Below are 27598 nucleotides of genomic sequence, written 5' to 3'. Positions count from 1 at the left end.
CATCCTCGCACATGCGCGTTGGGCAATCTACCAGAGCGCGAGGACGGGTAGGAGAGCAGTCCTAATGGCGGAGAACGTACGGTCGCCTTTTGACTACCGGGAGCCACCGACCCTCGACAGTGACGGGGATGGGAGCAAACCGCCACCGCCGCCGCCCCGGGGGTGAGATAAATAGCTTACTGGGAAATACATTTTTGTTGTGTATCTGATCACTTGCTAACGTTACTTTGTTTAAAGTGAAGTAGAACGCAAAGCCCTGCCTAAGCGTGTGTTTGTTTAGTTCCAGGCTTCCATCCGCGTGATGATTCTGCTGACAAAAATGAAACACAGGAAAAGTGCTTTTTCGCTTCGGGATCACTAACTAGTTTAGTATGTGCAAGCATCCACAATTATGGTCACCCACTTCTCTTAACGCCGATTACGCCGTATGATGTTGCTCTTTCGTTTGGAAGCTGGCCAGCTGTAATGGGCTGCCTGTTATTTCAATAGCCAGCCAGCTAGCCATTTTAGCTTGTCCGGCCAGCTAACGCGTTAGGTTAGTTATATCGGCAGAGCAGGAAGCTAGTCAGTTAGCGAAGATATCTAGATTTAATTGCATATAGGACATGCCTTACTTGATTCTGATGACTAACGTTTGCTAACTAGCGAGATACATTATTCATAGATGATTCATTATTTGTAAATATTTCATAAAAATCTGCATACCAGATGTTTTGGTAGCTAGATAGATCATCTTTATTCAAACTGATGTTGTTTGGGGGGGGGGGGAATTAAATTCAGGCATCATTTTCACTGTGTTGATGATCTGACTGATTTGTGGTCTACTGTATCAGAGAGAGCGAATGAGGGATGCAAAGGTATCTCAGGTGTGTGGAGTGGGGCGCATTTGATATAGGTCTGCTATTAGGGTTTGTCCAATGTTTATTTTATAAAGCTATTATTTTGTGTCATCAGATTATTTTGATCATTTATGGATTTGATTCCATTTGTTGATAGACAGATGTTAAAATTATATTGATACTATGTCATCCCAGTTGTTAATGCCATATCTATTTCGTTGCTGTTTAGAATTGAACTTTAGAAACAATATTAGAATAACATTGTTGTGATTAAATTATGCAATATGGTAGTAGAAAATGCCTTACTACGAGTGGCGGTAGACTTTTCTTGGGGTTATTTGATAGCAAGAAATTGCCTATTCATAATGTGGCAGATGTAAATGCAAGTTACTTTACACAAGGATGTGAACACCCCTTCAAATCAGTGGATTCGGCTATTTCAGCCACACCTGTTGCTGACAGGTGTATTCAATCAAGCACACTGCCATGCAATCTCCAAAGACAAACATTGGCAGTAGAATGGCCGGTACTGAGGAGCTCAGTGACTTTCAATGTGACATCGTCATAGGATTATCATAGATTTATCGGTGGTGACCATGTTACCTAGCATCAGTGCAGTGGGAAGCTGGGAGGAGGCACTCTTGTTCTCCATGGACTTTAGTGTCCCAAAACTTTTTGGAGTTCGAGCTACAGGATGTGAATTTCTGCTTGAAAAAGCTAGCCTTTGCTTTCCTGACTGACTGCGTGTATTGGTTCCTGACTTCCCTGAACAGTTGCATATCGCGGGGACTATTCGATGCTATTGCAGTCCGCCACAGGATGTCAAGGGCAGTCAGGTCTGGAGTGAACCAAGGGCTATATCTATTTTTTTGAACGGGGCATGCTTATCTAAGATGGTGAGGAAATTACTTTTAAAGAATGACCAGGCTTCCTCGACTGATGGGATGAGGTCAATATCCTTCCAGGATCTCTGAAGCTAGATGGGGGGGGGGGGTCAATAGCAGGCGGCAACAGTGGGTTGGAAATCTCAGAATTGTTGGTGGCCTTCCTAAGCCAGGATTCAGACACGACAAGGACATCAGGGTTGGCACAGTGAGTAAAACACACTTAGGGCTTCTGATGTTGACATGCATGAAACCAATACTTTTTTGATCACAGAAGTCAACAAATGAGGGTGCCTGGGGACACGCAGGTCCTGGGTTTACCTCCACATCACCCGAGGAGCAGAGGAGGAGTAGGATGAGGGTACGGCTAAAGGCTATCAAAACTGGTTGCCTATAGCGTTGGGGACAAAGAATAAAAGGAGCAGATTTCTGGGCGTGGTAGAATAGATTCAGGGCATAATGTGCAGACGGGTATGGTGGGGTGCGGGTACAGCCGAGGTAAGCCCAGGCACTGAGTGATAAGAGAGGTTGTATCTCTGGATAAGCTGGTTATATTGGGTGAGGTCACCGCATGTGTGAGAGGTTGGACAAAGGAGGTATCAGAGGTATAATGAGTGGAACTAGGGGCTCCATTGTAAACTAAAACAATGATAACTAACCTAAACAACAGTATACAAGGCATATTGACATATGAGAGAGACATACAGCGAGGCATAAAGTAATCACAGGTGTTGATTTGGAGAGCTAGCTAAGACAACAACGGGTGAGACAACAACAGCTAATCAGCTAAAACAACTACAGGTAAAAGGGTGATGAATGGGCAGAGAGGGTCGGTTAACTACACACAGGGCCTCAGTTCGCGGCTGAGGCTGACAGATAAACAAAACAAAATAAACCGAATGGAGTACCGTGATCAATGGACAGTCCAGCAGGCATCTGCTATGTAGCCAAGTGATCATAGGGTCCAGGGGGCAGCAATAGATGGAACAGGGAAGCCGCGGAGTAGTCGCTACTACGCTAGCATTCGGGTGACATGGTGTTTAAAGTTAGTAGCCCGGGGCTAGTAGAAGCGTGTGCTTCGACGTCCGACGGAGGCCGGTTGAAGGCACAGCGGGTGGAGTATTCGCGGCAGACCAGTCGTAGGGGTGCGGCGGGGCGCTGTGTCGATTTAAGGATCCAAGCCAGATGGCGAAAGAGGTATCTTAGTTGTAGTAATTTAGTTTTCTAGCCGGGAGATGCGCCTGGGTCACTGCAAACTGGTGCTTGCTTCGGGGCAGGGGTATTAGCCACTACAGCCACTCTGTAGCAGCGGTGATCCGGTGCCAATGTCCAGAGCTTACGGCAAGGATCCGGTCGAGTATTGTGTTCTAGCTGTGTTTGGGTGGAGTCCGGGTGAACAACTGAGTAGACCTGGAGGTGGGCCTCAGGGATAGCTTCGGTACTGGATAACTCGGGGGGTGCTAGCTAGCTTTGAAGATCAGGAGTAATGGTCGAGGGATTACCGCAGGAATCCGGCGTTGTAGTGGAGAGACAGTCCGTTACTGGTAGGCTGGCAAGTATTATCCAGGCTATAAAAAAAAAAATGAAATAAAAATGGCTGGTATCTGTGCAGAAGGTAAAGGCCGCTAGCAGTGGCTAACAATGACTAAATAGCTTGTAGCTAATTAGCTGGTTAGCTTCTGATGGCTAGGTGGTTCTTGCTATAAGGTCTAAAAATAATAGCGGTTCCATATCACAATGGGTGAGGCAGGTTACCGGAAGGTATAATTGAACTAAAATGGAGAAGAGATTGAAAATAAAATTGAAATATATACGAAAAATACAGAAGTACACGAGAGGACGAACAAAACACGTCTGCACTGCTACGCCATCTTGGAAATCAACTTTTTGTTGGGAGTTTCATTAAATGGTTTTCCATGGCCGAGAAGCCGCACACAAGCCTAAGATCACCGTGCGCAATGCCATGTGTCGGCTGGAGTGGTGTAAAGCTCGCAGCCATTGGACGCTGGAGCAGTGGAAATGCGTTCTCTGGAGTGATGAATCCTGCTTCACCATCTGGCAGTCCGACGGACGAATCTGGATTTGGTGGATGCCAGGAGAACGCTACCTCTATCTAGAAATGCAATTATTGTCATCGACAACATAAATCTGTCTGCTCTATGCATTACATTTTTAAGCTGAAATGTTCTTAATCAGAAGGGAACCCTAGCCCAAGATGTACCCTACTCTTAAGTTACTCCTTAAGGTTCAAGGACCTTATACGATATCTTCAGAGGTAGATTTTCTCTGGCAGCCAAATACTCAAGCTAAACGTGAATGGATTCTAAATTGCCATACAGTTCTAGAAACATAAAGCCCCTTTTATATCACATTAAAAGTAATTTCACAAATGCAAAATATACACTTACTGTACACTGTTTTAAATGGCATTATTACAGTTTCATCCGACAGTATTTTTCAGTGATGACATGTTTCTGGTGACCTTCTTCAGTTACACACAGGTGTTCGGTGCATGCTACATAGAGGGACCACTTGTGCTAATTAGCTGTCTTCCATCTGTCTGCCGTAAACACTCGCTGTAATGGCGATATGGCCACGTGGGAACGGTAACCCTATAGAGGTGTGTAATCAATGCAACCTTTTTTATTTATTTATTATTTCTCGCTCATATAAGATATTATGCTCCCAAAACCTGTACCGCAAGCGATGCATGTTAATATTCAGACTGAGCGTTTGGGCACTTAACAAAACTCCCACGTACCGAAGACTCCTTTGTCCTATGACTCTTATGTGTAATGGAACTGAGAGTCATGGACAAGGGCTAAAGGAACCCCGCGTGTGTTTTGTAGGCGGGTGTGTGGGAGAAAAAGGAAGGGTACACCTGTGAAGGTGTGTGACCAGGCCTACGTGACCGAGGATGAAGAGGAGGAAAGTCTGTCTGAACACAGCTACAGTCCGGGTAAACACACGCACAGACACACCCTATCATGTGTCGTCAGAAAGTATTCACACCCCGGGACTTTTTCTAAATGTTGTATTACAGTATGACTTTGTTACTGGCCTACACACAGTACCCCATAATGTCAAACTGGAATGATGTTTTTGAAGTTTTTACAAACTCATTAAAAAAAATGTGAAGCTGGAATACCTTGAGTCAGTAAGTATTCAACCCCTATGTTATGACAAGCCTAAATAAGTTCAGGAGTAGAAATTTGCTTAACAAGTCACAAGTTGCAACAATCGTGTTTAACATGATTTTTGAATGACTACCTCATCTCTGTACCCCACACATAATTATCTGTAAGGCCCCTTACTGTTGCAGTGCATTTCAAACACAGATTCAACCAAAAAGACCTAGAAGGTTTTCCAATGCTTTGCAAACAAGGGCACCTATTGATACATGGTTAAAAGAAAGCAGACATTGAATATCCCTTTGTGCATGGTGAAGTTATTAATTAGCATGGTGAAGTTATTAATTACACTTTGGATGGTATCAAATCACCCAATCACTATAAAGATACAGGTGTCCTTCCTAACTCAGTTTCCGGAGAGGGAGTAAACCACTCGGGGATTTCACCATCAGGCCATTGGTGGCTTTAAAACAGTTAGTGTTAATGTTTTAAAGTGTTTAATGGCTGTGATGGGAGAAAAACTGAGGATGCATCAACTTTGTAGTTACTCCACAATACTAACCTAATTGACAGAGTAAATAGAAGGAAGCCTGTACAGAGTAAAACATTCCTAAACATGCATCCTGTTTACAACAAGGCTCTACTGTAATACTGCAAAAAATGTGTCAAAGCAATTTCACTCTTTGTCCTGAATACAAAGTGTTTTGTTTGGGGCAAATCCAATACAACACATTCCTGAGGACCACTCCCCATATTTTCAAGCGTAGTGGTGGATGCCTCACGTTATGGGTATGCTTGTAATCGTTAAGGACTGGGGAGTATTTCAGGATAAAAACAAACGGAATGGAGCTCAGCACAGACAAAATCCTAGAGGAAAACCTGGTTCCTTTCAGCAAGACAATAACCTTAAACATAAGGCCAAATCTACACTGGAGTTGCTTAACAAAAGACAGTGAATGTTCCTGAGTGGCCAAGTTACAGTTTTGACTTAAATCTACTTGGAATTCTATGGCAAGACCTGAACAATGGTTGTCTAGCAATTATCAACAACCAATTTGACAGAGCTTATTAAACCATTTTGAAAAGATCAATCGCCAAATATTGTAAAATCCAGGTGTGGAACGCTCTTAGAGGGGGCTCCCGATTGGCACAGTGGCGTAAAACAGTGCATCTCAGTGCAAGAGACATCACTACAGTCCCTAGTTCAAATCCAGACTGTTTCACATCCGGCCGTGATTGGGAGTCCCGTCCCGTAGGGCGGTGCACAATTGGCCCAGCGTCGTCCGGGTTTGGCCAGGGTAGGCCGTCATTGTAAAGAACAAATTCTTATTAGCTGACTTGCCTAGTTAAATAAAGGTTACATTTAAATAAATAAAAAATTATAATTGAGACTTACCCAGAAAGACTCACGGCTGTAATCACTGCCAAAGGTGCTTTTACAAAGTACTGACTCTGCGTGTGAATGCTTAGGTAAATTACATATTTGTTTATTTAATTTTCAATGAATGTCACTTTGTCATAATGGGGTGTTGTGTGTAGATGGGTGAGCAAAAATATATGTGTAAGTACAGTGCCTTGCAAAAGTATTCATCCCCCTTGGTGTTTTTCCTATTTTGTTGCATTACAACCTGTAATTTAAATAGATTTTTATTTGGATTTCATGCAATGGACATATTATAATATGACATATTATGGTCATGTAATGGACATATTATATTATAATATTACATTCTGGACATATTGGTAAAGTGAAATGAAAAAAATAACTTCTGGTGCGTGCATATGTATTCACCCCCTTACCTATGAAGCCCCTAAATAAGATCTGGTGCATCCAATTACCTTCAGAAGTCACATAATTAGTTAGATTGCACACAGGTGGACTTTATTTAAGTGTCACATAATCTGTCACATGATACACATGTTCTGAAAGGCCCCAGAGTCTGTAACACCACCAAGCAAGCGGCACCATGAAGACCAAGGAGCTCTCCAATTAGGTCAGGGACAAAGTTGTGGAAGTACAAATCAGGGTTGGGTTATAAAAAAATATCCTAAATGTTGAACATCCCACGGAGCACCATTAAATCCATTATTAAAAAATGTAAAGAATATGGCACCACAACCTGCCAAGACAGGGCCACCCACTAGAACTCACATGCCAGGCAAGGAGGGCATTAATCAGAGAGGCAATAAAGAGACCAAAGATAACCCTGAAGGAGCTGCAAAGCTCCATAGCGGAGATTGGTGTATCTGACCATAGGACCACTTTAAGCCGTACTGTCCACAGAGCTGGGTTTTACGGAAGAGTGGCCCAAAAAAAGTTTGGTGTTCGCCAAAAGGCGTGTTGGAGACTCCCCAAACATATGTAAGAAGGTACTCCGGACAGATGAGACAAAAATGCAGCATTTTGGGCATCAAGGAAAATGCTATGTCTGGCGCAAACCCAACACCTCTCAACACCATGAGAACACCATCCCCACAGTGAAGCATGGTGGTGGCAGCAACATGCTGTGGGGATGTTTTTCCATCGGCAAGGACTGGGAAACATGTTCAGAATTGAAGGAATGATGGATGGTGCAGGGAAAGTCTTGAGGGAAACCTGTTTCAGTCTTCCAGAGATTTGAGACTGGGACCGAGGTTCACCTACCAGCAGGACAATGACTCCAAGCATACTGCTAAAGCAACACTTGAGTGGTTTAAGGGAAAACATTTAAATGTCTTGGAATGGCTTAGGCAAAGCCCAGACCTCAATCCAATTGAGAATCTGTGGTATGATTTAAAGATTGCTGTACACCAGTGGAACCCATCCAGCTTGAAGGAGCTTGAGCAGTTTTGCCTTGAAGAATGGGCAACAATCCCAGTGGCTAGATGTGACAAACCTATGGAGACATTCCCCAGAGACTTGCAGCTGTAATTGCTGCAAAAGGTACCTCTGCAAAGTATTGATTTTGGGGGGATGAATAGTTATGCAAACAGAAGTTTTCAGTTTTTTGTCTTTTGTCTTGTTTGTTTCACAATAAAAAAATATTTTGCATCTTCTAAGTGGTAGGCATGTTGTGTAAATGAAATTATACAACCCCCCCCCCCCCAAAAAAAATCTATTTTAATTCCAGGTTGTAAGGAAACAAAATAGGAGAAATGCCAGGGGGGTGAATACTTTCGCAAGGCACTGTATACATTGGGTTAAATGTGTGCTGCTGTCCTTACCTGTGTGTAACTCTCCTAGGTGGTGGGCAGTACCCAGAGGGAGCGGAGGACAGACTGCCTCCACCCGGAAGCCCTTACTACCTTGCTGACCCCTCCCAGCTCTGGTGAGAGAGACAATAGGATTACTCAATTACACTTTAAAAAAATGTGTTCTTCTGAAACCGACAGCCAATATGTGATAATGAAAGGTAAGAGGATATCAAGCTTGATGAGAAATACATGAAATGTTTCTGATCTTATCTAGAAATTGCTCAATGAAATGTTGATGCAATTACATTTTTTTTCTAGTTGCATTTTTTGTTTTGATTTATTTGACGATTAAAAAAACACCCAGAAACGACCACATGTGGATAATGCATTTAAAATCATGACTATGACACAGTTTGTGCGTAGTTGCTGAATATTGGCGTGAACTACAACACACTGTTTTACATGTCAATCCAGAGCATACCATACATGCTCAATGGGTGACATGTCTGGTGAGTATGCAGGCCGTGGAAGAACTGGGACATTTTCAGCTTCCAGGAATTGTGTACAGATCCTTTCGACATGAGCCGTGCATTATCATGCTGAAACATCAGGTGATGGCGGTGGATGAATGGCGTGACAATGGGCCTCAGGATCTTGTCACTATCTCTGTGCATTCAATTGCCATCAATAAAATGCAATTGTATTCATTGCCCGTAGCTTAAGCCTGCACATACTATAACCTCACCGCCACAATGGGGCACTGTGTTCACAACATTGACATCAGCAAATTGCTCGCCCACATGACACAATTTACCCAGTACAGTTGAAACCAGGAGTTATCTGTGAAGAGCACACTTCTTCAGTGTGCCAGTGGCCATCGAAGGTGAGCATTTGCCCACTGAAGTCAGTTACGACGCTGTACTGCAGTCAGATCAAGATCCTGGTGAGGACGGCGAGCACGCAGAAGAGCTTCCCTGAGATGTTTTCTGACAGTTTATGCAGAAATCCTTTGGTTGTGCAAATCCACAGTTTCATCAGCTGTCCGGGTGGCTGGCCTCAGACGATCCCGCTGGTGAAGAAGCCGGAATTGGAGGTCCTGGGCTGGTGTGGTTGGAGGTACTGCCAAAGTTCTCTACTTCGGCTAATGGTAGAGAAATTAACATTAAATTATCTGTTAATAGCGTTGGTTGACATTCCTGGAGTCAGCATGCCAATTGCACACTCTCAACTTGAGACATCTCTAGCATTGTGTTGTGACACAAATGCACTCCAGTTTCAACTTCCACCTGACTGTGCTGCTGCTCCAGTTTCAACTGTTCTGCCTTATTATTATTCGACCATGCTGGTCATTTATGAACATTTGAACATCTTGGCCATGTTCTGTTATAATCTCCACCCGGCACAGCCAGAAGAGGACTGGCCACCCCACATAGCCTGGTTCCTCTCTAGGTTTCTTCCTAGGTATTGGCCTTTCTAGGGAGTTTTTCCTAGCCACCGTGCTTCTACACCTGCATTGCTTGCTGTTTGGGGTTTTAGGCTGGGTTTCTGTACAGCACTTTGAGATATCAGCTGATGTACGAAGGGCTATATAAATAAATTTGATTTGATTTGCATATTTGGCCTTTTATTGTCCCCAGAAGAAGGTGCACCTGTGTAATGTTCCTGCTATTTAATCAGCTTCTTCATATGCTAAACCTGTCAGATGGATAGTTTATGTTGGCAAAGGAGACATTTTCACTAACAGGGATGTAAACAGAATTTATGCACAACATTTGAGAGAAGCTTTTTGTGTGTATGGAATGTTTCGGGGACTTCCAGCTTGAAACATGGGAACAACACTACATGTTGCGTCTTATCATTTTGTTCAGTATAAATGAATGGTAAAAATATTAACAAACATATACACATACGTAAATAGACCTAGGCTACAGAGTACACCTAGCCTAGTAGGCATACTTGGGTTACACATAACCAGGGGTTGGTTTTTAGGAACAGAACAGGGAACGAAAGTGAACTGTTATTTTAAAAGCATGGGAACTGGTTATGTTCCCGGGACTCTTTTTTTCAGTCCCACAAAAAAACATTACAAGGCACCTATGCAAAGCCCTCAATCTGTCACTCAAACGTATTCCAGTGTCTGCCTGCCAGCTGAAAATCTTTGTCCGTGTAGGCTACCTGCTCCTCCCACCGCCGAAGCATAGGTAACTGTAGCCTACTGACATTACGAGCGTGATTCAGAAATTAGGGAGAGATTTTTAGATGGAATAATGGATCATATTTTTCGGTGCTAGATACAGATACTATAGTTATCACATTTCACATTGGATTTATTACAGTGCCTTCAGAAATTATTCACACTCCTTTACTTTTTCTGCATTTTGTGTTACAGCCTGAATTAAAAAGGGATTAACGCTGCAAAATGTAATTTTTTGGCGACCCAACCAAATTCACATAGAAATGTGAGTGATAGATCTGTTGTTCTCATTGAAAGCAGGTTTTAAGATGCTGTAGATATGTTCTATGCACGTTATTTCTAGGCATCACGGTAAGTTACATTTTTGCATCTTTTACTTTCGGTTTTGTAGCTTCAATAAGATATCCAATATTTTTGCTTATTGAAAGATTATAAAATAGAGCAGACAGCCATGCAATCTCCAAAGACACACATTCACAGTAGAATGGCCATACTGTAGAGCTCAGTGACTTTCAATGTGCCACCGTCAAAGGATGCCACCTTTCCAACAAGTCAGTTTGTAAAATTTCTGCCCTGCTAGAGCTGCCCTAGTCAACTGTAAGTGTTGTTATTCTGAAGTGGAAATGGCTCAGAGCAACGTCTTCAGCCGCAAAGTGGTAGGCCACACAATCACATAGAACGGCGAGTGCTGAAGCGCCTGGCGCGGAATTTTTTTTGTTCTCGGTTGCAAAACTCATTACCGAGTTCCACACTGCCTCTGGAAGCAATGTCACCACAAAAACTGTTTGTCGGGAGCTTCATGAAACGTTTTTTTCCATGGCCGAGCATCCGTGCACAAGCCTAAGATCATGCGCAATGCCAAGCGCCGGCTGGAGTGGTGTAAAGCTCGCCGCCATTGGACTCTGGAAAGGGTGGAAATGCATTCTCTGGAGTGATGAATCATGCTTCACCATCCAGCAGTCCGACAAACGACTCTGGGTTTGGCTGATGCCAGGAGATCGCTACTTGTCTGAATGTATAGTGCCATATGTCAAGGTTGGTGGAGGAGGAATAATGGTCTGGGGCTGTTTGTCTATGGTTCGGGTTAGGCCCCTTCCTTCCAGTGAATGAAAATCTTAACGCCGCAACATACAATGACATTCTACATGATTCTGTGCTTCCAACTTCGTGGCAACAGTTTGGGGAAGGCCCTTTCCTGTTTCAGCATGACACTGCCCTCCTGCACATAGCAAAGGTCAGTACAGAAATGGTTTGTCGTGATCGGTGTGAAAGATCTTGACTGGCCTGCACAGAGCCCTGACTTCAACCCCTTCAAACACCTTTCGATGAATTTGAACGCCGACTGCGAGCCAGGCCTATTTGCCCAACATCAGTGCCTGACCTCACTAATGCTCTTGTGGTTGAATGGAAGCATGTCCCCGCAGAAATGTTCCAACTTCTAGTGGCAAGCCTTCCCAGAAGAGTGGAGGCTGTTATAGAATCAAAGGGGGGATCGACTCCATATTAATGCCCATGTTTTTGGAATGAGATGTTCGAATAGCAGTACAATACAGTACTGAGTACAGCACAGGATACACACACGCTAGCCCACACACACACTGTACGTTTTAATATTGTTGTATGATGGTACTGTACATTTTGTGCTGTGGGTATGTATTGGTGTGCTGCCTTGGCAGCAGCTAATGGGGATTAAAAAAAATTGCTTACATGTTTGAATTTGAATTCTGTTTTTGGAAATGTGGTCGCATAAACCTGAGGGAGATTTTACATTAATTCCATTATCAAAGTTTGCATCTGCACAATTCCTCCACTTAATTTGTTTTTGAAAAATGTTCAGTGGAAATTGTCACAATTAGTCCTTTTGCATGTCATTGTATGGTTTGTTCAAAATATTCATATTTTTGGTTTGGCATACATTTGTTAAGTAAAAAAACTGAGTCAAAGCGCAAATCCTTTACCGTAGAATGGCCCACACCTCACCAAGACCTTGATCAGTGAAATCCGGTGTGTCAGTGCTGGAGTAGAACAAAAGGCGGCACACAGTGTATCTCTCCAGGACCAGGCTTGGTGACGACCAATCCAATGGTGAGTGGATGGTATGTAACGTTACTGTGTTTCTCTGTACAGCGTGTCGGAGCTGGGTGAGGAGGGGGTGAGTGGTGTCCGGGGGCCAGTGCTCTTCCACCCCCCTCCCAACTGCAGAATCCGAGAGGTGCACTGTGGAAGCCAGGTGCGACTGGTCGTTATAGCGATCCATGACATCGCCAAAGGGGAGGAGATCACGGTGGACTACAGCCTGACGGACTGGGGAGAGAACGCCATGGTGATTGACTTGCTGATAACATCACCAGCGTAACTCATCGCAAACCCATTTCAGCCATTCTTAAATATACTTGGGGAACTATTGTTAGAGGTCATGACTTCTGACGAACAGCAACCGTATACACATCAAAATTGACGTTGTTCATCTGTAGGCATTAGTTGCATTCATGTTGTCTCCTTGTTCTAAGAAAAAACATTGCAATGCCCAGTGAAATTGTTGTGGCACTCAGATAATAATACTCTAAATCCATATTGAAGCCTTTTGGTTGTGTTGTGAATATTCTAGGGATTCCATAGCTCTGTGTCTTCGCGAGGGTTTGACTGCAGCTTTAACCCAGACAATAACATTAAGAAGGTAATCAAAATGGTCGTGACCCTACCTCAAGCTCATTTAATCTATTGGTTGCAGAGGGTATTTACAAAGTCTCTTTTGTCTTGTTTTGGGGTTTGTCTCCGAACAGGAGGAAGAGCCCGGCCCCCACCCTCTGTCTCTCTCTGACTACCTCACCCCCTCCTGGTCCCTCTCCCCTTCCTCCTCCCCGCTCACCCACTCTGAGCCCAGCGACTCAGACCGAGAAGAAGATGACGACGACGATGATGATGAAGAAGAAGAAGAAGAAGAGATGGAGGAGCTGAGGGGCCGTATGCTCAGTCGCCGAAAGAAGCGCAAGATCGCTGTCACGGTCACCACCAAGAAGAACAGCGCCGCTAATCCCAGGGTGGGACCCGGCCACCCCTGCTCGTTGTTATCCTCCCGATTGGCTGCCTCCCCGACCCAGTCTCAGGCCGCCACTACCCTGGCGCCCCCCACCACCAATATCAACAACAACATCAACATAAACATTGGCAGCTCCAGCGGGGCTACTGTCAGCCGACGGCAGCACTGTTCCTACTGCGGCCGCCACTACCGTTCGCTGGTGCGCCACCTGGAGAAACACCATGCCAACCAGCCAAAGGTCAGGGCGGCCATGGATCTAGCCACACGCCACACACACTCCTCCTCTACCTGCTCCCATCCTCACTCCTCCACCACCACCACCTCTCATGGCCATACCTTCACCTCCCCCCAGCCCTCCTCATCCTCCGCTCCCGCCCCTCCCCCTCCTTTCTCCAGGGAGAGAGAGAGGGATGCGCCGGCCACTCGAAGTTCCTCGGGGGCGGTCTCATTTTCGCTCTCACTGTCTGCTCAGTCGGCTGTGGCCAAGAAAGGCTCCAACTTATCGGTGCAGACGCCAAAGCAATGCTTCGCCCCTGCAGTGGCACCGGTTAAAAGTCTGCTCACACCAGCCAGGAGGGGCCGCAGGCCGAAGAGAGCAAAGGAGGAGCAGCAGAAAACAGAGGAGTGCTTCAGGAGCAAGGAGGAAGAGATACCTCCACGTTCTACCCCCGAGCCGGAGGAAGAAGAGCCGGGTGAGGAGCTGGAGCTGTGTGGAGCTGGGGAAGGGGATAGTCCTGAGAATAAGAGTGTCGAGGTGGCTAGGTATGTGATGGATAATATGGTTCTGCTGCATTGGAAAGAAAGTCGGACCTAACTGAAATGTGAAATATGATGTTCTGTATCAAAACTGCTTGAGAAATGACAGCATATTCTGCAATTCTATCATTATTGTTGTGATAAAGATGAAGTAAAAATATAACTTTTTGACATGTTATTGTTTTTACTTTCTCACGCTCCCTCTCTCTGCCTCTCTCCTTTTTCTAGCTCTCACAGACATCACATGCCCCCTCTCCTATCCTCCCTCTCCTGCCTGGTGCTCTTCCTCCGCCGGCAGCAACACTCTTCCTTCTTGTCCCTATCTCGCTCCCCCAGTTCGGCCGAGGCCTGGCGCCTACTTTGCCACTCCAGCCTGGCGCTACTTATCCTCTACAACCGGCACCGTGAGTGCGAAGTGGCCAAGCTCACCACCCAGGACTACCACAACCGCACCACCACACCGAGCCCAACCCAGGCTAACTTGGCCAACGACCCCCCCACTGGCCTAGAGGCCATCCTTTCCCCCTTCGAGCACCAGGTGCTTTGCCACCTCCCCCGGGCAGGTGTGCTGGGTAAGCGGGGGCGTATCCAACCCCTCATCCTGCCCCCGCACTGCGAGCCCTGCATGGAGCTGCTCCTTCAGACCTCTGCCAATGTGGGCGTGGACCCCCACAGCCCCTACGTCTTCTCCCGGCCCTTCCACTCGCCCGCCACCCCGCTCCGGGGCACCGACCTGCTGCGCAACCTGGCACGTGCCAGCGGCGCCAAGAATCCCGGAGTGCTGACCCAAACGCGAGTGCGCCGGCAGGTGGCCATCCTTACCCAGTTACTGCTCTTGGAGGAAGGTGAGGGGCAGGGCCTGCCGAGCGGGGCGGCTGGCAAGCGCCTGGAAGACTTCCTGCAGCGGGAGTACCACGTAACCCAGAGCTGCACCACGATAGGCCGAGACCCTGCGTTGATGGGACATGTGGGCAGGGTGGTGCTTTATGGGGAGCGGCAGGGCGTGCTGTTCAAGGGGATGAGCCTGCAGCACATTTGTCTGGAGCTGGATGGTAAGGAGACACTTCCGGGAACTCGGCCCTGGTATGACGAAACTAGCACTTACTGCTAATTCATGACAGAACGCCATCCCTAAAAGAATAAAGTTTCTGTTCATGAAGGGTTTGCACCAGTGACCTTCAGAAGGGAATACAAGAGAAAAGTTGAATTGCATTTAGGTGTGAACTATTAATCTCCCCAATGTTCTCTCATTGTGATGATTGAGGAGAGGAGGAAACAAGGAGGTTCTGAGATGGATCAGCAGTAGAGTAATTGATAGCTTTGTTTAATATGAGTATGCTTGTCATGCTCACTAGGGGTATGTTTACTTGTTGTAAGTTGTTAAGGGGCGGCAGGGTAGCCTAGTGGTTAGGGTGTTGGACTAGTAACCGAAAGGTTGCAAGTTCAAATCCCCGAGCTGACAAGGTACAAATCTGTCGTTCTGCCCCTGAACAGGCAGTTAACCCACTGTTCCTAGGCCGTCATTGAAAATAAGAATTTGTTCTTAACTGACTTGCCTAGTAAAATAAAAAAATTAAAATAAAGCAGTAATAACAGGCTTTACACTGGGGGACGTGACATTAGGGCGATTCTTCTCTCGCTATGTCACAGCTGTGAGCAAACTAATAACATTTTAAATAGATGGGAGCTCTGAATACTGCACCTTGCGATTCCATTGCCTGCAGTACAACAATCTGTCCTTATCAGACATTGTTCCGGACTATGTGTTATGTTACTGTTTGCTCATTACAAGTGTTTAAATTAGAGGTCGACCGATTGTGATTTTTCAACACAGATACCGATTATTGGAGGACCAAAAAAAGGCGGATACCAATTATTATTTATTTTATTTATTTGTAATAATGACAATTACAACAATACTGAATGAACACTTATTTTAACTTAATACATCAATAAAAATCCATTTAGCCTCAAATAAATAATGAAACATGTTCAATTTATTTTAAATAATGCAAAAACAAAGTGTTGGAGAAGAAAGTAAAAGTGCAATATGTGCCATGTAAAAAAGCTAATGTTTAAGTTCCTTGCTCAGAACTTGAGAACATATGAAAGCTGGTGGTTCCTTTTAACATGAGTCTTCAATATTCCCAGGTAAGAAGTTTAGGTTGTAGTTATTATAGGACTATTTCTCTCTCTACCATTTGTATTTCATATACCTTTTGACTATTGGATGTTCTTATAGGCACTTTAGTATTGCCAGTGTAACAGTATAGCTTCCGTCCCTCTCCTCGCCCCTACCTGGGCTCGAACCAGGAACACATCGACAACAGCCACCCTCGAAGCATCGTTACCCATCGCTCCACAAAAGCCACAGCCCTTGCAGAGGGGAACAACTACTCCAAGTCTCAGAGCGAATGACGTTTGAAACTCTATTAGTGCGCACCCCGCTAACTAGCTAGCCATTTCACATCGGTTACACCAACCTAATCTCGGGAGATGATAGGCTCGAAGTCATAAACAGCTCAATGCTTGAAGCACAGCGAAGAGCTGCTGGCAAAACGCACGAAAGTGCTGTTTGAATGAATGCATACGAGCCTGCTGCTGCCTACCATCGCTCAGACTGCTCTATCAAATCATAGACTTAATTATAACATAATAACACACAGAAATACGAGCCTCTGGTCATTAATATGGTCGAATCAGGAAACTATCATTTTGAAAACAAAACGTTTATTATTTCAGTGAAATTCGGAACCGTTCCGTATTTTATCTAACGGGTGGCATCCCCAAGTCTAAATATTGCTGTTACATTGCACAACCTGTTACATTGCACAATGTTATATCATAATTACGTAAAACTCTTGCAAATTAGTTCGCAACGAGCCAGGCGGCCCAAACTGTTGCATATATCCTGACAAGTGACACAATTTCACCTGGTTAATATTGCCTGATAACCTGGATTTCTTTCAGCTAAATATGCAGGTTTAAAATATATACTTCTGTGTATTGATTTTAAGAAAGGCATTTGTGTTTATGGTTAGGTACAGTTGTGCAACGATTGTGCTTTTTTTGCAAATTTTGTTAAATCATCCCCCGTTTGGCGAAGTTGGCTGTCTTTGTTAGGAAGAAATAGTCTTCACACAGTTCGCAACAAGCCAGGCGGCCCAAACTGCTGCATATACCCTGACTCTGTTGCAAGAGAAGTGACACAATTTACCTAGTTAAAATAAATTTATGTTAGCAGGCAATATTAACTAAATATGCAGGTTTAAAAATATATGCTTGTGTATTGATTTTAAGAAAGTCATTGATGTTTATGGTTAGGTACACGTTGGAGCAGCGACATCGATTATATGCAACGCAGGACACGCTAGATAAACTAGTAATATCATCAACCATGTGTAGTTAATTAGTGATTATGATTCATTGATTGTTTTTTATAAGATAAGTTTAATGTTAGCTAGCAACTTACCGTGGCTTCTTACTGCATTCACGTAACAGGCAGACTCCTTGTGGAGTGCAATGAGAGGCAGGTGGTTAGAACGTTGGACTAGTTAACTGTAAGGTTACAAGATTGAATCCCCGAGCTGACAAGGTAAAAATCTGTCGTTCTGCCCCTGAACAAGGAAGTTAACCCACCGTTCCTAGGCCGTCATTGAAAATAAGAATGTGTTCTTAACTAACTTGCCTAGTTAAATAAAGGTGTTAAAAAAACATTTTTTTAATCGGCCAAATCGGTGTCCAAAAATACCGATTTCCGATTTGTTATGAAAACTTGAAAACGGCCATTCAGATTAGTCGGTCGACCTCAAGTGTAAATTGCAGAGGAAATCGTTGCCCCAAGTCTCCAAGTCCTTTACATTGTAAACTCTGCAAAAATAAAACAGACCCTGTCTTTCAAAGATAATTCGTAAAAATACAAATAACCTCACAGATCTTCATTGTGTTTCCCATGCTTGTTCAATGACCCATAAACAATTAATGAACATTCACCTGTGGAACGGTCGTTAAGATACTAACAGCTTACAGACCGTAGGCAATTAAGGTCACAGTTATGAAAACTTAGGACACTAAAGAGGTCATTCTACTGACTCTGAAAAACACCAAAAGAAAGATGCTCAGGGTCCCTGTTCATCTACGTGAACGTGCCCTTAGGCATGCTGCAAGGAAGCACTGCAGATGTGGCCAGGGCAATAAATTGCAATGTCCGTACTGTGAGAGGCCTAAGACAGCGCTACAGGGAGACAGGACGGACAGCTGATCGTCCTCGCATTGGCAGACCACGTGTAACAACACCTGCACAGGATCGGTACATCCGAACATCACACCTGCGGGACAGGCACAGGATGGCAACAACAACTGCCCGAGTTACACCAGGAAAGCACAATCCCTCCATCAGTGCTCAAACTGTCAATAGGCTGAGAGAGACTGGACTGAGGGCTTGTGGGCCTGTTGTAAGGCAGGTCCTCACCAGACATCACCGGCGACAATGTGGCTTATGGGCACAAACCTACTGTCCCTGGACCAGACAGGACTGGCAAAAAGTGCTCTTCACTGACAAGTCAAGGTTTTGATGGTCGGATTCGCTTTATCGTCGAAGCAATGAGCGTTACACTGAGGGCTGTACTCTGGAGCAGGATCGATTGGGAGGTGGAGGGTCCGTCATAGTCTGGGGCAGTGTGTCACATCCTCCTCCCTCATGTGTACCCTTCCTGCAGGCTCATCCTGATATTTATTTTAATTTTAAATTTTACCTTTATTTAACCAGGCAAGTCAGTTAAGAACTAGGAACAGCCTAGGAACAGTGGGTTAACTGCCTGTTCAGGGGCAGAACGACAGATTTGTACCTTGTCAGCTCGGGGGTTGGAACTTGCCACCTTCCGGTTACTAGTCCAACGCTCTAACCACTAGGCTACCCTGCCGCCCCAGGGTATGATCCTCTAGCATGACAATACCACCAGCCACACTACTTGTTCAATGCGTGATTTCCTGCAAGACAGGAATGTCACTGTTCTGCCAAGGCCAGCGAAGAGCCCGGATCTCAATCCCATTGAGCATGTCTGGGACCTGTTGGATCGGAGGGTGAGGGCTAGGGCCATTCCCCCCAGAAATGTGCGGGAACTTGCAGGTGTCTTGGTGGAAGAGTAGGGGTGACATCTCACAGCAAGAACTGACAAATCTGGTGCAGTCCATGAGGAAGAGATGCACTGCAGTACTTAATGCATCTGGTGGCCACACCAGATACTGATTGTTACTTTTGATTTTGACCCCCCTTTTTTCAGGGACACTACTCAATTTCTGTTAGTCACATGTTTGTGGAACCTGTTCAGTTTTTCTCAGTTGTTGACTCTTGTTATGTTTATACAAATATTTACACGTTAAGTTTGCTGAAAATGAACGTAGTTGACAGTGAGAGGACGTTTTTCTTTTTTTGCTGAGTTTGTAAGGAAGGTGTTGGTGAATGAACAAAGCATGTTGTATGTTATTTTCCTGTTGACACATGTGCCCTCTTCTATCCCTATCCAACAGTGATGTCGGGTAACTCTGCAGACTCCTTCTCAGGTGACTCGGACGGGGAGGCAGAGAAGGTGGAGGTGGTGAAGAAGCGACCAGGTCGACCCCCCCGCAAGAAAAAAGGACCCCCTCCCTCTGTCAACCCTCCGCTCCCTGGTGCCCACAAAAGGAGAAGCATCCAGCCCAAGTCCGGTATGTACCATTGTATTTTTGGCCTACCCAATGCTTTGTGTATTAATGCATATTTTGGTGAATTGTTTTGAACAATAGCTTATTTTTGTGAGAAAGTCGGTGCTAGCGTCAGACAAGTTTGATCAACAAGGGACTCGACAAGCGACTCGTTTACTTCCTAACACCTATCGATCTTTTCAAATCTAGAAATCTTAGTCACATTTTAGTAATTTCATCCTTCGTTAGTTTTTGTTTTCAGTCGATTAAAACTCTGGACAATTTTTTGTCTTGTTTTAGTCACAGCTATTTTAGTCTCACACTAGTGTATTAAATAATTAATGTTTAGGCAACCTAACCTAACTTTCATCATGTGCCTTGTCCAACTAGGCCTACTATTCCCTCTTATACGTTAGCTGGCAACATTGATATTGTGGGAGCGTGTGTCATGAGACCAAGGCTCTCTGCCAGACCACTGACTCAGAGGTCGTAGTTTCTAAAGACGGTTGACATCTAGTGGAAGCCCTAGGAAGTGCATCCTCATCCATATCTCAATGTATATTCGGTCGGCCAAGCTTTGAAAAACTACAAACCTCAGATATCCCACTTCCTGGTTGGATTTTTCTCAGGTTTTCCCCTGTCATATGAGTTCTGTTATACTCACAGACATCATTCAAACAGTTTTAGAAACTTTAGACTGTTTTCTATCCAATAATAATATGCATATATTATGCATATATTAGCTTCAGAGTAGGAGACTCTGGGCACACTATTCATCCAAAAGTGAAAATGCTGCCCCCTATCCCAAAAAGGTTAGCAAAACATTTTTGCATTGTCATTATGGTGTATTGTGTGTAGATTGAGGGGACAAAAACGAACAATTACATTTTAGAATAAGTCTAACGTAAAAATTGAAGGGGTCAGAATACTTTCCCAAAGATAGAATGTGTGTGTATATATTTCAGCAAAAAAGTAACCTCTCATTGTCAACTGTTTATTTTCAGAAAACTTAACATGTGTATATATTTGTATGAAGATACGATTTAACAACTGAGACATAAACTGAACAAGATCCATAGACATGTGACTAACAGAAATAGAATAATGTGGTCCCTGAGCAAAGGGGTGTCAAAATCAAAAATAACAGTCAGTATCTGGTGTGGCCACCAGCTGCATTAAATACTGCAGTGCATCTCCTCCTCATGGACTGCATCAGATTTGCCAGTTTTTGCTGTGAGATGTTGCCCCACTCTTCCACCAAAACACCTGCAAGCTCCCTGACATTTCTGGGGGTGAATGGCCCTAGCCCTCATCCTCCGATCCAACAGGTCCCAGACGTGCTCAATGGGATTGAGATCCGGGCTCTTTTCTGGCCATGGCAGAACACTGACATTCCTGTCTTGCAGGAAATCAGGCACAGAATGAGCAGTAAGGCTGGTGCCATTGTCATGCTGGAGGGTCATGTCAGGATGAGCCTGCACGAAGGGTGACACATGAGGGAGGAGGATGTCTTTCCTTCAACACACAGCATTGAGATTGCCAGCAATGACAACAAGCTCAGTCTGATGATGCTGTGACACACCGCCCCAGACCATGACGGACCCTCCACTTCCAAATCGATCCTACTCCAGAGTACAGGCCTGGTGTAACACTTAATCCTTCGACGATAAACGCAAATCTGACCATCACCCCTGGTGAGACAAAACCGCGACTCGTCAGTGAAGAGCACTTTTTGCCAGTCCTGTCTGGTCCAGCGTTTGGTGGGTTTGTGCCCATAGGTGCAACAGGCCCACAAGCCCTCAGTCCAGCCTCTCTCAGCCTATTGCGGGCAGTTGTTGTCGCCTTCCTGTACTGCAGGTGTGATGTTCGGATATACCAATCCTGTGCAGGTGTTGTTACACGTGGTCTGCCACTGCGAGGGCGATCAGCTGTCCGTCCTGTCTCCCTGTAGCTCTGTCTTAGGCGTCTCACAGTACGAACATTGCAATTTATTGCCCTGGCCACATCTGCAGTCCTCATGCCTCCTTGCAGCATGCCTAAGGCACGTTCACGCAGATGAGCAGGAACCCTTGGCATCTTTCTTTTGGTGTTTTTCAGAGTCAGTAGAAAGGCCTCTTTAGTGTCCTAAGTTTTCATAACTGTGACCTTAATTGCCTACCGTCTGTAAGCTGTTAGTGTCTTAAAGTCCGTTTTACAAGGGTTAATGTCAGGAATTGTGAACTGAGTTTAAAAGTATTTGGCTAAGGTGAATGTAAACTTCAGACTTCAACTGTATGTAGAATTTATTATTAGAATAGATTTTATAATTTTTTTTGTGTGTATTGTTAGATATTCCTGCACTGTTGGAGATAGGAACACAAGCATATCACTATACCTGCAATAACATCTGCTAAATGTGTTTGCGTTCAATAAGATCCAATTTTTTACTGCACACAGTGAGTCCATGCAACTTATTATGTAGACACACATTTGTACTCCTGAACTTATTTCGGCTTACCATAACAAAGCGGTTTCAGCTTTTCATTTGTAATTAATTTGGAAACTTATTTTTTTTTTAAATGTATAATAATTCAATCTGTTTTGACATTATGTGGTGTTGTCTTTAGGCCAGTGAACAAAAAGTCCAGCTGTAATCAATTTTAAATTCAGGCTGTAACACAACAAAATGTGGAAAAAGTAAAGGGGTGTGTATACTTGGTGAAGGCACTGTATAGATTAGGGGTCCGGTGCTCTGTGGGGATGGATTTGGGTAATTGATACATATGAGTCCGTCCTGTGTTCCCAGGGAAGCGTGGGGTGCTGAAGCGGCCCTGGTCGGAGGCGGAGCGAGTCGCCGTGGAGACGCACCTGAAGAGGAACATCGTGGAATTGCGCGTGCCAGCCAAGGCAGACTGCGAGCGCTGCTTGCACCTCTGCCCTCTGCTGGTCAGCAACCAGCGCGACTGGAGGGCCATCAAGTTTTACTGCCACAACCGCATCCAGCTACTGAAGAAACAAGGCCGGAAGGAGAGTGCAGGACAAGGGGCACTCTGTTAGATAGGGATGGGGAGAGAGAGAGAGAAAGGAAGTGAGAGATGTGAGAGGTCGAGAACCGACTGCTACGATCTGGAGTGGCCTGATTCTGGTCCTGGCGAAGTAAGCGCAGTCTACTGGTTTTCTACTGAATTAACCTGACCTCCGACTTAATTTTAAAGACTCGTACCTGGGACTAGGAGTTCAATATTAGTCCATATCTGTAATGTTGACTTCAAGAGTCAAAACGATAATTAATTGAGATTAGTTTAAATGTCTCCTGTAACCTGGGGCCTTATCCACAAAGTGTCTCAGAAAAGGCCCAAGGAATCCTGTTAAGCTTTTGTTAGAAAACTCCTAGCTCAGAGTAGGTTTTAGGATGTTAAGTCACTGCTCTGACAAACTCAATGTCTTATCTTGTTATCACGACAGTTTGAGGTACTGCAAAGGAAAGATAGTGATGGCGCTTTTTGACGTTGTTGCAAATGATTAATCGTTATGAGGCATTGCCAGCTGTGAACTCTATAGCACGCTTCAGACGTGACTGTATGTTGCAATAGTGTAGTGTTTGACATAATTTTTGCCTGACACGGTCAGCCTTCTCTTAATTCTTGCCTAATATGTTGGCATGCGAAATATATATATATTTTTTATACCAATTCTGATGGTTGTTCAAATCTAATTAGCATAATAAAGAAATACCCATCAAATTCCGTTTTTTTTTCTTCTCGGTAATTAGCAGTTTGATGTCACCCTTCCACAGTGAAAGGTGGCAGAGCTAAAGCGGTGTTTGTCTTGCCGTGAGACATCCCGAAAGTCGTTCTTTTCACAAACGTCTGTAGCGTATTATGACCCCCCCACATGTCGATTTTAGGTGCGACTCATCACTAAAGAGGCTTCATGCAAAGCTTTTATTTTTTCCCATACGGTCGTTGAATTCCATATGAATTCACTTTCTGCACCCCTTTAGAATTGAACGAAACCTTCCAAACATGTTTGTCCATGGTAGAATTTGTCTGAAAGTGACTTTTTGGACCTGAATGCCAAAACATTCAGGAGATAGTTGCGCAAAGTTGACCCATTTTGCATTTCCCACCCTACCGTAAGACATCCATGTCTTTATGACTGAAAAATATAACTGTTCCGAGTTTGATGTCATTTGAAAGTTTTCAAACAGGGTTGCCAAACTATTTGATACTTTTTTCCAATAGACATATATGTACACACACAGTACCAGTCAAAAGTTTGGACACCTACTCATTCAAGGGTTTCTATTTATTTTTACTATTTTCTACATTGTAGAATAATACTATGGAATCATGTAGTAACCATGAAAGTGTTAATCAAATCAAAACATATTTGATATTCTTCAAAGTAGTCACCCTTTGCCTTGATGAAAGCTTTGCACACTCTTGGTATTCTCTTAATGAGTAGGTGTGTCCCAACTTTTGACTGGTACTGTATATATACAGTGCATTTAGGAAAGTATTCAGACCTCAACTTTTTACACATTTTGTTAAGTTACAGCCTTATTCTAAAATGTATTAAATAGTTTTTTTCCCCCTCATCAATCTACACACAATACCCCATAATGACGAAGCAAAACAGGTTTTTTGAAATTTTGCACATTTATAAAAAAATATATACAGTGGAGCAAAAAAGTATTTAGTCAGCAACCAATTGTGCAAGTTCTCCCACTTAAAAAGATGAGGCCTGTAATTTTCATCATAGGTACACTTCAAATATGACAGACAAAATGAGGGAAAAAAATCCAGAATATCACATTGTAGGATTTTGAATTAATTTATTTGCAAATTATGGTGGAAAATAAGTATTTGGTCAATAACAAAAGTTTATCTCAATACTTTGTTATATACCCTTTGTTGTCAATGACAGAGGTCAAACATTTTCTGTAAGTCTTCACAAGGTTTTCACACACTGTTGCTGGTATTTTGGCCCATTCCTCCATGCAGATCTCCTCTTGAGCATTGATGTTTTGGGGCTGTTGCTGGGCAACACAGACTTTCAAATCTCTTCAAAGATTTTCTATGGGGTTGAGATCTGGAGACTGGCTAGGCCACTCCAGGACCTTGAAATGCTTCTTACGAAGCCACTCCTTCGTTGCCCGGGCGGTGTGGGATCATTGTCATGCTGAAAGACCCAGCCACGTTTCATCTTCAATGCCCTTGCTGATGGAAGGAGGGTTTCACTCAAAATCTCACGATACATGGCCCCATTCATTCTTTCCTTTACACGGATCAGTCGTCCTGGTCCCTTTGCAGAAAAACAGCCCCAAAGCATGATGTTTCCACCCCCATGCTTTACAGTAGGTGTGGTTCTTTGGATGCAACTCAGCATTCTTTTGTCCTCCAAACACGATGAGTTGAGTTTTTACCAAAAAGTTATATTTTGGTTTCATCTGATCATATGACATTCTCCCAATCTTCTTCTGGATCATCCAAATGCTCTCTAGCAAACTTCAGACGGGCCTGACATGTACTGGCTTAAGCAGGGACACACGTCTGGCACTGCAGGATTTGAGTCCCTAGCGGCGTAGTGTGTTACTGATGGTAGGCTTTGTTACTTTGGTCCCAGCTCTCTGCAGGTCATTCACTAGGTCCCCCCGTGTGGTTCTGAGATTTTTGCTCACCGTTCTTGTGATCATTTTGACCCCATGGGGTGAGATCTTGCGTGGAGCCCCAGATCGAGGGAGATTATCAGTGGCCTTGTATGTCTTCCATTTCCTAATAATTGCTCCCACAGTTGATTTCTTCAAACCAAGCTGCTTACCTATTGCAGATTTAGTCTTCCCAGCCTGGTGCAGGTCTACAATTTTGTTTCTGGTGTCCTTTGACAGCTCTTTGGTCTTGGCCATAGTAGAGTTTGGAGTGTGACTGTTTCAGGTTGTGGACAGGTGTCTTTTATACTGATAACAAGTTCAAACAGGTGCCATTAATACAGGTAACGAGTGGAGGACAGAGGAGCCTCTTAAAGAAGAAGTTACAGGTCTGTGAGAGCCAGAAATCTTGCTTGTTTGTAGGTGACCAAATACTTATTTTCCACCATAATTTGCAAATAAATTCATAAAAAATCCTACAATGTGATTTTCTGGATTTTTTTTCTTCTCATTTTGTCTGTCATAGTTCAAGTGTACCTATGATGACAATTACAGGCCTCATCTTTTTAAGTGGGAGAACTTGCACAATTGGTGGATGACTAAATACTTGTTTGCCCCACTGTGTGTGTGTATGTGTGTATATATATACTTAGCACATTTACATAGGTTTTCAGACCCTTTACACAGTACTTTGTTGAAGCACTTTTGGCTTCGATTACAGCGTTGTCTTCTTGGGTATGACTCTACAAGCCTGTCATGTTGAATGGGGAGTGTCGGGGCCACTCAAGGACATTCAGAGACTTGTCCCGAAGCCACTACTAGTTGTCTTGGCTGTGTGCTTAGGGTTGTTGTCCTGTTGGAAGGTGGTCTTGAGGGTTGATGAAAACATCCTCCAGAGCGATCTCTCTGTACTTTTCTCTGCTTACCTTTCCCTCTATCCTGACTAGTCTCCAAGTCCCTGGCACTGAAAAACATCCCATCAGGATGATACTGCCACCACCATGCTTTACCGTAGGGATGGTGCCAGGTTTCCTCCAGACATGACGCTTGGCATTCAGGCCAAAGAGTTCGATCTTGGTTTCATCAGAACAGAGAATCTTGTTTCTCATAATTTGAGAGTCTTTAGGTGCCTTTTGGCAAACTCTAAGCGGGCTGTCATGTGCATTTTAATGACGAGTGGCTTCCTTATGGGGTATTGTGTACACATTGAGGAATTTCTTTTATTTAATACTTTTCGAAAGCACTGTATATTTTTATGTTAGTTTTTTATCGTTAAAGGAGAAGCTTACCCAAAATTGAGAAACTTTCCAGTTCGTTTTTTGGAATACAGAAAACCGTTTCCAGGACACCAGAGTATGTGGGCAGCAAAATCCCTGTGGTCTGTTAGGTTCTAAATGAACCCAGTAAAACTTGCGGGTGCTTAGTAATGCTCAAACCAAGTTTATTCACCCACCTGGTCAACAGCTGCATAAGACAACCTATTCACGCAAGTACTGTTATTTAACTCTTTCTCCTATGCTGAGTCTCCTACACATCTGAACAGCCAATACATATCTGTTGCTAGACAGAAACTTATTGATATCTGTTCTTCCTCACTTCATCTGACCTGACCTCGGCCCCAAATTCCTCACTCCTCCCCATAGGATCCCTGATGTCCAACAATAACATATTCTGTCAGAATGTAAACTTTCTACGTTCCCCTCTCCTCCCTCTCCTCCCTCTGTGATATGAATATATGATCAAATTATATGGTTTGCAGATGTTAATGAGAGTGTAGCGAAATGCTTGTGCTTCTAGTTCCGACAATGCAGTAATAACCAACGAGTAATCTAACGTAACAATTACCTTATACACACAAGTGTAAAGGGATGAAGAATATGTACGTAAATATATATGAATTAGTGATGGTACAGAACGGCATAGGCAAGATGCAGTAGATGGTATCAAGTACAGTATATACATATGAGATGAGTAATGTAGGGTATGTAGACATTATATTATGTGGCATTGTTTAAAGTGGCTAGTGATACATTTTTTACATATATGGCAGCAGCCACTCAATGTTAGTGGTGGCTGTTTAACAGTCTGGCCTTGAGATAGAAGCTGTTTTTCAGTCTCTCGGTCCCTGCTTTGATGCGTCTGTACTGACCTCGCCTTCTGGATGATAGTGGGGTGAACAGGCAGTGGCTCGGGTGGTTGTTGTCCTTGATGATCTTTATGGCCTTCCTGTGACATCGGATGGTGTAGGTGTCCTGGAGGACAGGTAGTT

General features: G+C 44.0%; 1 protein-coding gene across 2 annotated transcripts; it reads left to right on the top strand.

The window, feature by feature from the left end:
• Positions 1-23368, top strand: LOC109906630 (uncharacterized). Of its 2 annotated transcripts, XM_031792236.1 has the most exons (10): positions 53-162; positions 4215-4343; positions 4573-4682; positions 8078-8162; positions 12350-12545; positions 12831-12899; positions 13006-14024; positions 14247-15070; positions 19548-19724; positions 22486-23368. In XM_031792236.1, exons 5-10 carry the CDS (start codon positions 12543-12545, stop codon positions 22734-22736), a joined length of 2343 nt encoding a protein of 780 aa, XP_031648096.1. In that variant the 5' UTR covers positions 53-162; positions 4215-4343; positions 4573-4682; positions 8078-8162; positions 12350-12542; the 3' UTR covers positions 22737-23368. The 2 variants fall into 2 exon arrangements, with proteins under 2 accessions (XP_020360029.1, XP_031648096.1); XM_020504440.2 differs by lacking the exon at positions 4215-4343 and having other exon boundaries at positions 1-162.
• The last annotated feature ends 4230 nt before the right edge of the window (positions 23369-27598 follow it).

The sequence above is a fragment of the Oncorhynchus kisutch genome, linkage group LG16 (assembly GCF_002021735.2).
Source record: "Oncorhynchus kisutch isolate 150728-3 linkage group LG16, Okis_V2, whole genome shotgun sequence".
NCBI lineage: Eukaryota > Metazoa > Chordata > Actinopteri > Salmoniformes > Salmonidae > Oncorhynchus > Oncorhynchus kisutch.
Note: the sequence above shows the minus strand (reverse complement) of the source record. Positions and strands in the feature narration are given on the sequence as shown.

Excerpts from the sequence above, each read along its gene's own strand:
- LOC109906630 (XM_020504440.2), top strand. The coding sequence starts at position 65 with ATGGCGGAGAACGTACGGTCGCCTTTTGACTACCGGGAGCCACCGACC. Across the intron at positions 8,163-12,349 it reads GCTGACCCCTCCCAGCTCTG|CGTGTCGGAGCTGGGTGAGG; the intron begins GTGAGAGAGACA and ends TTCTCTGTACAG. Across the intron at positions 12,900-13,005 it reads CAGACAATAACATTAAGAAG|GAGGAAGAGCCCGGCCCCCA; the intron begins GTAATCAAAATG and ends GTCTCCGAACAG.